At 37.3% G+C, this 10033-nt stretch overlaps 1 protein-coding gene across 2 annotated transcripts in view; it reads right to left on the bottom strand.

The window, feature by feature from the left end:
- Nucleotides 1-3840: 3840 nt before the first annotated feature.
- macrod2 (mono-ADP ribosylhydrolase 2) overlaps nt 3841-10033 on the bottom strand; it is a 561583-nt gene continuing 555390 nt past the window's right edge. For both annotated transcript variants that reach the window (XM_084093701.1, XM_084093700.1), the window contains 3 exons: nt 8090-8137; nt 7216-7290; nt 3841-5317 (listed from right to left, as the gene is read on the bottom strand). In XM_084093701.1, the coding sequence (XP_083949827.1) occupies nt 5286-5317; nt 7216-7290; nt 8090-8137 (155 nt within the window). In that variant the 3' untranslated portion in view covers nt 3841-5285. The remainder of the gene's footprint in view (nt 5318-7215; nt 7291-8089; nt 8138-10033) is intronic.

The raw sequence follows: 10033 nt of genomic DNA, 5'->3' as shown, positions 1-10033 counted from the left end.
AGGGGGAATAGACATATGGAGCATGAGGTTTATAGCGGAGTGACAGCGCCCTGACAGATATTCAAAAGCAGCATTATCAAGGGCTGATGGAAGTCTTGAATATAGTGTTTAGGATCTATATTGGTTTCGGGAGAAATGATGGCCTTGCATCAGAAAAAAAAGGGATCTTAAACGAGGTGTGTAAGATGAATGGAGAGCTGGCCAAATGATGTTCAGATTAAAATGAACTGACGGCAGAGAAAGAGAAGCTATAGATGAGCATATTTTTACCCAAGTTTTACTCTCATTTTGTGACACCTGTGGTGAATATACCATCAGTTGTTTTACTATATATGATAATGCAGGTAGAATATGAGATGGAAAAAAACCAAAAAAACATTTTTACAAGTCTCAAGCGAGCATAATGCACTTATCAGGTCCAGACAGCGAAATAAATAGTTCTTGATTCATTGAAATTGTTCAGGTCTTTTTGCAGAGATAGTAATTTAGGAATCAAGCGCACCTCTCACAAAGTAATTGAGTCCTTGAGTAATGACTGAGTGATCCAGCCTGTAATTTGAGACTATTAGAGGGGTGAAGCACTGCTGTTCTGGATGACGGGAATAAAATGGAAAGAAAATCATAACTGTGATCTTGATTCTCATCAGCTTTATGCCAGAGACACTGACTTAACCAGAGGTGGGTTTGTTGGTAATGACAGCAAGAACAGAAAATGAGGAGAAAAGGCTGCACTGCTGTCAGCACTCATGTTGTCTCGCTGTCTGTAAACCACACCCCAGATCTACTGTACCTGCCGGTTTAAACACCAACGTCTGAATAATCGCAAATGAGCCGGTGCTAGTCACAATGACAGTTACAGAGAGAGGTCAGAAAACTCTTAAAGGAACACTCCACCCATTTGCATTAAGCTTTGCAATGTTAGAAACCCGGCTTTTGCGTTCTACAGTCGCCATTCATCATGTTTACTGTGGCGAGCAGGACGAGGCTAGGGCCGCGGGAGAAAGACGCGAGTAGGCTACTCACCGATGGGACGGATGTCCCGGGAATACACATGTAACGTCTCGCTAGAGACGAGAATAATTTTAAGTTATTACAATGGGTAGATATACAAAAAGGACAAATTGGTTTAAAAAACAATCAAAAAAATGGTTGAAAATATATGTTTTAAAGGTCAACTATCCTGAATAACAGATCATTTAGATGCTGTATGGCTACAAAGTATGCATGAGAGCAAGACTGTACAACATTGTTCTGTGTTCAAACACCTCCCAGAACTGCACACTTTCAAAACCAATAACACATCAGAAATGCTGCTTGGAATCAGAGGCGATGCATTATGCACCAGCCAAAGAGACCCATATGAGCTGGATATCTCCTTCGCTTTCTTTCTGTTGTTCTTTTTCTCGCTGCATTGCTCTGTTTCTCATCGCATGCAGCACAGCTGAGGTACGGGTCCTGTGCAAATGTCCTGCTGGGCTGCCAAGGTTCTTTTATTCATCCTACCTAGATGGGGAATTTGTTATGGAAATATATGGCATGTTAGTGGTAGCAGCAGGGAACCAGGGAGCAAAAGAATGAATCGTGCTGAGAAGCCACAGATCTGGCCCATTTTATCTATGAATTGTAATGCTTATTCACCACCATCTATAACCTGGATCTTTTGATAGCTTTCTCACAAACAACTTATTAATGGATTCATTTAAAGTGATGTTTTGTTTTGCATGTTCAAATCCACCATGTTACATTCTCTAATTTTGCACCTTTCAATTTCTCTCTAGCGTGATCATTAAAAGTCAACTGGCCTTGTGGATCCAACAGCATCCTGGTGATTCAGTGTCCTCTCACTGAGGAGAAAAGCAAAGTGACACAAATCATTTACTGTGCGTGTGTGTGTCTGTAATAATTCATAGTAACTGCCCTGGGGACAAGTTATCAGCAAAGTAATTACCACAAACCACAATGAGAACCTTGTGAACAGGCTCCATGTGTCTCTCTGGCTGCTGGAGTTTCTCTCTGTGCCTGTGGTGGAGGTCGGTCAGCTGAGAGGTTTTGATGAGGTAAATGTGTTTATCTGTGACATACGTTCAAGGGCTGTTGTCCTTATTGTATAGAGCAGAACAGGTGAGAGTTATTAGACAGATGCCATCAGTTTAATACATCAGAAATGAGCTACTGGGGTTCAAATACAAGAATATAATTGTAAAAAGTGAGCAGATATTAATATTACTTAAAAAAAATGTTTTAAGTTATTTTAAAGTTTTATTTTGGCGATAAACATCAGATGATTTTGTTTGTAACAAAGACATTTTCATTTATTCAGGCCGTCTCGAATAGGCTCCAGGCCTCCACAGGTTGTAGGATCTCTCTGGAGATGAACTGTGGCCGTCGTAATAAACAACAGTTCATCTCCTAAAGGGTCAACAAGGGATCACAAGACTTCTTACAGGTGACTCTCGATTTATATGTGCAAAACACTGTTGGGAGATTAAGTTTGATATTAGAAACTCTGACTTGGGTTAGGGTTGTAGCACAATAACAAAATGGTTTTGATTTGATTTGAATTTTTCTTATAACTCAGGCCCCTTGCACAAGGATATTAGTTAAAGGTGTGAAATTATCAGTTCGAGGAAGAAATTTTGGCATCAGTAATTTGAGTTAGATATATGTTCCTCAGTTCATGCAATAGACACTTTAAGGATGTCATTTTGCAGTGAATGATCATGTGATCCTAGCTGACTCATCCTTGACATTATTTTGAAAACCCACTGAAAATGAAATCTTAGCTGGGATTTTGAACTCCAAAGTTGCTCCTGACTATACTGTAAGTTGAAAATTTGTATTTATTTACATATGCTGATCGTCTAATGCTTAAGGATCGAGCAGTCACAATGATAAAGGTTTGCGGTCGTGCGTTGGAACCGGGCGGTGAGTAAAACTGCTTCAAATGTCTCTGTGTGTTGTTAGCTCGGCGCGTTAGCACAGCTTTAGCTCCGCCCACACGGCCCGCCTTCAGCCACTCGTTTTTTTCCGGAAAGACTCGGTACAGCCTATCTTTCTTTTATAAATATAATAAAACTAAAGACTTTTTGGAGATATGAAGGATGCAATACTACTCTATAGGTACTGAATTCAAGCTGAAACTGAATTCAAGATATAATTGTATTGTAATTAAAAACTAACAAAATTCCATATCTTAAAAGGATAGTTCAACCATTACTTACCCTGAAGTTGTTCCAAACCTGTATGAGTTTCTTTCTTGTGCTGAACACAAAAGAAGATATTTGACGAGACAGTTGACGGCACCCATTGAACTTTTTTCCTACTATAGAAGTCAATGGGTGCCGTCAACTGTCTCGTTACCAACATTCTTTAAAACATCATCTTTTGTGTTCAGCACAAGAAAGAAACTCATACAGGTTTGGAACAGCTTCAGAGTGAGTAAGTAATGACAACATTTTCATTTTTGGGTGAATTATCCCTTTAAGTTTTCCCTAACCCTATAGTAAGTACATGTAGTTGCTTAATATTACACAGTACTTAAAAGTATAAATACACTGTAACAATGACACCTTAAAATAAAGTGTAACCGAAAATGTTTTTTAAAGACTGAAAGAGTTGCTAGAAGCTTAGTGATGATGAAGTCATGCGACAATGGTGTAGTTTAGCTTTTGACTTCTGACGATTGTATTTATGCTTCAAAATTAATAAAAGTTAGGGTCAGTTGTGAATATTATTACGATGAACAAAACGTGTTAGAATCATAAGCGTTTGTTAGTCACAGAACCTATGTTCTGCAGGAATCCAAAAGCCATTTTGTCAAAGGAACACACAGACATCATGCCCAGGGAAACAACTTTATATCTTTATTCATAGTTGTTTTATAGCAAAGCAAACATCAAAGGATGAAGGCATAAGTTCATCTGATATACAGTATGGCACCACTTAAAGGAGTAAATTAACCTTTTGAATACACTTTTTAATCATTATCAACCAAAAAATATCATATGCAAGAAAACCAAACAACCAAATTAAAACCCAAACAAAAAGACAGAAAAACATTTTTTATTTGTTTAAAAGAAATGCATCACTCATCATCTTAATTAGCATTTAATTCATTCAAAGCCACACACTTACTATTTGCTTTTTTTTTCTTTTTTTTTTGCCATCACCAGTTTGTGATTATGTACTACCTATCTCATGAAATAAGGCAGATTTTTGAAAACGCAAAGACAATCTGGTAAAAATATTGAGAGCTTGCAACTGATATCTGTTTATGCATGTGACAGGGAAGGAGACCGATAGAGAGAGAGGGACTGTAAATAAAACATTTTAAACAATGCTGGCATGCATCTAGATACACTTGAGGGAATAGATTTGTTAGCGCACTCATCAAAAACGACCACGTCAGTCTGGCACAACAGAGGTTTTCCTTTTTTAACAGGCATTCGCAGTAGACAGAGCAGCTTTGAAGATGAAACATGATCAATGCTCGTTTGAGAGATTAAAGGGAGGCTCTGCGAGCGTCGTGTCGTTTCAACGCCTCTGTTATATAGCGTGCAGTAGGGAGGAATGTCACCACTCCATCGGAGATTACAATCAAGCGATGTTCTCCTCGTTTGACCTGACTTGGTTCTGAAGCTCAAACACGAAGCGAAAGCCTCTTTAAAGTGACATCATCGGTATATACACACACACTCACTCGTGCGCAAACGGCACATTTACAGCCATTTTAGTGTTTTTCACCTAAAAGAAATCTTAATCGATGGACAGGGCTGTGAAACCGAATCATATTTGGTCTGAATCTTACATTACTGAGCTCTGCAGGAAGGAAAACTCAGCCTTGGCTTTGCACTTCATCTAGTATTGCAAATCTGCTTGTAACTAAAAGTGTCAGGATGATTTTTGGATGTGTTTTGACCAATCTACCTAATTTAAACCAGTTCAAATCCAGCACCAGGATGCCATATTTAAAAACAACAACAACTATTGATCAAGCAGCATGTCAAGTGAGGTATAGCAGCCCTCCTCTAGCTCCACAATCCCTGCACTCTCTCCGATTCAAACTCTCATTTGTTCCTTTTTATATAGCTATATATTTGATTTATCATCAGTATGAAGAAGTGGAAAGGAAATACAGGTTGAATAGAAGGAAATATGGTGAATGAAGTGGGGGTCAACTCTTTTCCCAGTGCTTGTGGGCGACTCCCTGTCGTGGGACAAAATTGGTGTGATGTTTGCCTTCACACAGTTTGCCGGCACTCGTTCCTATGAGGCTGATTGTCGTCTCATTCCTGTGCGCTCTCATCGCCTTGGCCGTCTTGGAGAAAGCAAACATATAAGCAGAATGAAGAATTAGCGAATAAACAATTAACCTGGACTAATGCAGAACACTGAAGGAATTGTTTCAACATGAAACCAACATTGAGGCTATTTACTTTTTTCTTTGTCAAACCACCCACTTCCAACCATATATATATATATATATATATATATATATATATATATATATATATATATATATATATATATATATATACACACACACACACACACACACACACACATATAAATACACACACACAAAATGAGTATATTTATATTATATTATATATAAATGATTATATCATTGTCATATTTTATAATTATATATTATATTATTCAAATATTTTATCAAAATGAATATTTTTAATTTATTAGGCTCTTTCTCTCTCTTTTGTCTTCCGTTAGCTTGACGCTTCATCAGGCATGTGATCAGCTAAAGACCCCCCCCCCCCCACGATTATTATTATAAAAAATATTCAACATTTTCTTACATATTCATACAAAATCTTACTATTGCAATACATACTATTGTACAGTAAATTAAAAATAATAATAATATATATTAAAAATAGCAATAATATATTATAATACAATATGTTGATTGAATTGTCATTAGTATTATTGATATTATTATTATTAACCACAATAATTAGTATTATTTTATATTATATTTTTGTTTTATTTTATTTTACAGAACAACAGTAAAATTACAATACTAACATTTATAGTTGTCTTAATTTCTTTGCTTTCAAAGTTAAACCACTGAGTTTTTATTTTGTCGGTAAACCGCAAGGAGACCTCAACGCTTCTCTTTGTTGACTACGAATTTGGAAAGACTGTTGGTGCATGTTTCATTCTCAATTGCAAATTATAAGCGACTCAAGCACACAGCACCTGCAGAGTAGCATTTACTCTAAATCGAAAATGAACACAGTGCTGAAACAGTGCACTATATATTCATATGATTGCAGCGGCCGTTGTGATTTGAGCCATATCACATTCTTACAACCATACACTGGCATAAAAAAGTTACTGAGCAACAGGTTAGTAACACCGTTTCAATGGCAATTTTTACTCGCATTTGGCGTTTTGCTAAGGGTGTCCTGCGGCGCCGTCAGAAGTGCACGAAATAAATGTATTAGAAAACATAACATTTTGCAGTTTATTTAGTAATTGTTTGAGGCCATTTTGCGATTTCAATCATCATAACCCCAACAAAAAATCTTTTTTTTTAGATCTACGCAATTCACGTGGGTCACACTTTTCAGGTAAATCACATCCCTGCTTCATGCAAACTTGCTCTAATTTGAAGTGTGTTTTGCCTTCAATTTTAGGTTGGCATCAATATTACTTAGAATTTCTCTTTTGATTAATATACAGTCAATCAATACCTGCGTTTGTATAGATACCCACATAAAGATACCGTACTAAATATCTTCCTGTCAAACGTAAAGGGAATGAATATAAATGGCATGCTGGGAGTTTGTATGTGCGGCCCTAAGAGGCAAGCTGACCCTAGGGTTCCCGAAATGACAGCACAGCAAAACTCTTATCACACATGATTTATCAGCTTTCTCGCACTGCGTCATCTCTGCGCTCCGATCACACACGCTTTGTGTTTGATTTATTAATGTCCGTGAGGTGGGCATGCAGGTAATTCATCAAACTCAATTTAAGGAGGCATGCCAACACGTTTACTCTGAAAAATCAGGGTCACTCCGCAGTTCCAGATCAGCAGAGAGAAAGTGAATGAGAGAGAAAGGAAGTTAAGGAAATGTGGATAAGGGACAGAAAAACTTGTGAGCTTTTAGTTGAATGAGGAGGACAATGAAAGAGACTGGAACATTTACATGAGTATGTTTCTCACAGCTTCTATTGATTTATTGCTTTTACCTTGGGAATTTGGTCTGCTATCTGTTGGAGTTGAGTCTGGCTCTTGTGAGCTCTTGTCCTGGGCTTTCACATCAACTAGAGGAGAGACAGAGAAAACAAGGGAATGAGAGGGAACAAGGCAGAGAGAAGGGAATGAATGACTCAAGATCAGAGAATTAAAAGTTAGACACCACTGGGTGAGATCTCACTGGCTACTGTGCTTCTCCTAGCTGAAGTAAATGCAAGGGATGCTAAAGGCTATGCCTGAGGCAACAGAGGCTTCAACAGAGCTCAGGATGACGAGATGCACCTGTGCATGCTTCTTCTGAAAATACATCCAAAAAACACTCCCTTTCCTCTGTATAAACAAAAAAATCAACATTTACGACCGTTTCCTCTTGTTTTCCCTGTTATCTCATGTGCCTCTCAACTGTCACAGGAGTAAAAAGAGGCAAAAAAGTCCATTCAATCAATTCGAATATAAAAAATACATCCACTCATACTTTTCTTTCTTCTGTATGAATAATAAACCATGCATTTGAGCTCAGAAATGACTGGGTGACATCTCTGATCCTGGTTACTGTACTTTCTCTATTGAACTTTCATATAAATAAAGTAACTAAAAGGGCATAACAATGAATTTACATCTGAAAATGCATACACACACAGCTTTGCTTTCATCTGTATGAAATATAAAATAACAAACCATGTATTTGAATTGGAGTCATGTCCAAAAAAACAAGTCAAACTGAGCTGTGGTGCTCATACAGGCGAGCTGAGTTTGAATCTGGCTTGCAAGTATTTCCATCCCATTCCCTCCTCTTTGACATGCTTTGTCATGACATGCCCTCTCAAATTTAAAGTGCCAAAAAATATTCTACATTTTTGTTTTTACCTTTAGTGCTGCTGGTGTTGTTCTCCTTGGCTGCTGTTGTGACAGGATCTAAATAAACAAAAGTCACAAAACAATGTGTTAAGTTCACCGTGGCTTTCGTTTCTTTTGGTTTTTACAATTATACTGGCTCCATATGCTGGATTCCTCAGTATCCTCTATAGGAAGAACAGCAACTACATTATTTTATCCCCCAAAACATGATTATATATATATCACCCCAAGTGTAGTGTGTTTAGACAGTCACTTCAATAAGAGATTACTTTATAGCTATTGGTTCTTTGGTATGAGACCCATGCATAATATTTAAACATGAAAAATATGGTCCAAAAGCCTCTCGCCTTCAAGAGGAACAAAACAAACGCAGACGAAAGGGGAAGCATCGAAAATTAATTAGAAACTGCCTTGAGTCTATATCAGCGTGAGCCTTATTCTCAAACTAATTCAAACTTTCTCTCTTCTATCTCTCTGCCTAAATACCAAAGCAAACCACAGCATGAAATATCTCCTTCCTGCGGCACATCCACGGATGATGCAAGCACACAAAACTCAGTGCTGCAGAATGCCTCGGCACTCGAACAATAGCGTTTGTCTGCAGAACAACAATATTTACCTTCGTGAGAATCTCATAAACATCTTCTGAACACACTGGCACATCTTACACGTACAATACAATACAGTGTAACAACATGGCCTCTGCTTTCATTGTGATGCTACACGCTTTCATGATAATTTCATCACAATTCTTCGGGATACGGTGGCAATGTTTCAGCAACTACAGACGGTGGCTTTAATGCAGCCTTTCAGAAGGAGAGCAACCCAGACGCTTCGCTCTCCCTGGTGGCCAGCCCACAAATTCTACTGATTTAACAGAGCAAAGCTACAAGTGATGGATTTTTGTTTCGAACAAGGAAGAAAAATGTCTTTCCATTGGAGAAATGGAGCAGCAGCAGAATGTCTGGATGAGGAAAGGTGAGGGAGAGTACGGGCAAACACCACCGCCATGATTTCATTTCATTCTTGTCTCGCGGCACCGTAGAGGGAGAAATTGAAACTGAGTGCGATACCATTCAAAAATGCTGTTTCCATTACCGCCCACTTCTGGAAGCAAGCCTCCTCTCTGTCCCTCGCTTTGTGTTTTTTCCATATTCCTCCACAAATGGGGAGCTGGGCTAAACAAAGAATCACACACACTTCCAGAGGCAGTGCAGAAATGCACAATGCAAAAAAAGCATTGCTTATCATCAGTACTTTGGTGTTGTTTTTAAGTTAAATATCTAAATATATAATAAGTTTCTAAATATCTAAGCATTCTAAAAACAACATATTTCTACTTGAGAAAAAAATCTGCATTTGTTTTATTTTAATTGTTTATTTTTTCTTATCCCATTGGTATTTTTTTAAGCATGAATAGAAAAATACTGAATGATGTGTTAATGCTTAAACCATGAAAAAAAGCGAAAAGCATTTGCTTGATGATAAATTATTATAATTAATCAAATAAGACTTATTTTTTCATGAAATATATACATACATACATACATACAATATATACATATACATATATACATATACATACATACATACATATATATATATATATATATATATATATATATATATATATATATATATACATACAGTGAGGAAAATAAGTATTTGAACACCCTGCTATTTTACAAGTTCTCCCACTTGGAAATCATGGAGGGGTCTGAAATTGTCATCGTAGGTGCATGTCCACTGTGAGAGACATAATCTAAAAAAAAAAAAAATCCAGAAATCACAATGTATGATTTTTTAACTATTTATTTGTATGATACAGCTGCAAATAAGTATTTGAACACCTGTCTATCAGCTAGAATTCTGACCCTCAAAGACCTGTTAGTCTGCCTTTAAAATGTCCACCTCCACTCCATTTATTATCCTAAATTAGATGCACCTGTTTGA

The sequence above is a fragment of the Abramis brama genome, assembly GCF_963993115.1.
Source record: "Abramis brama genome assembly, chromosome: 19".
NCBI classification, from domain to species: Eukaryota; Metazoa; Chordata; class Actinopteri; order Cypriniformes; family Leuciscidae; genus Abramis; species Abramis brama.
Note: the sequence above shows the minus strand (reverse complement) of the source record. Positions and strands in the feature narration are given on the sequence as shown.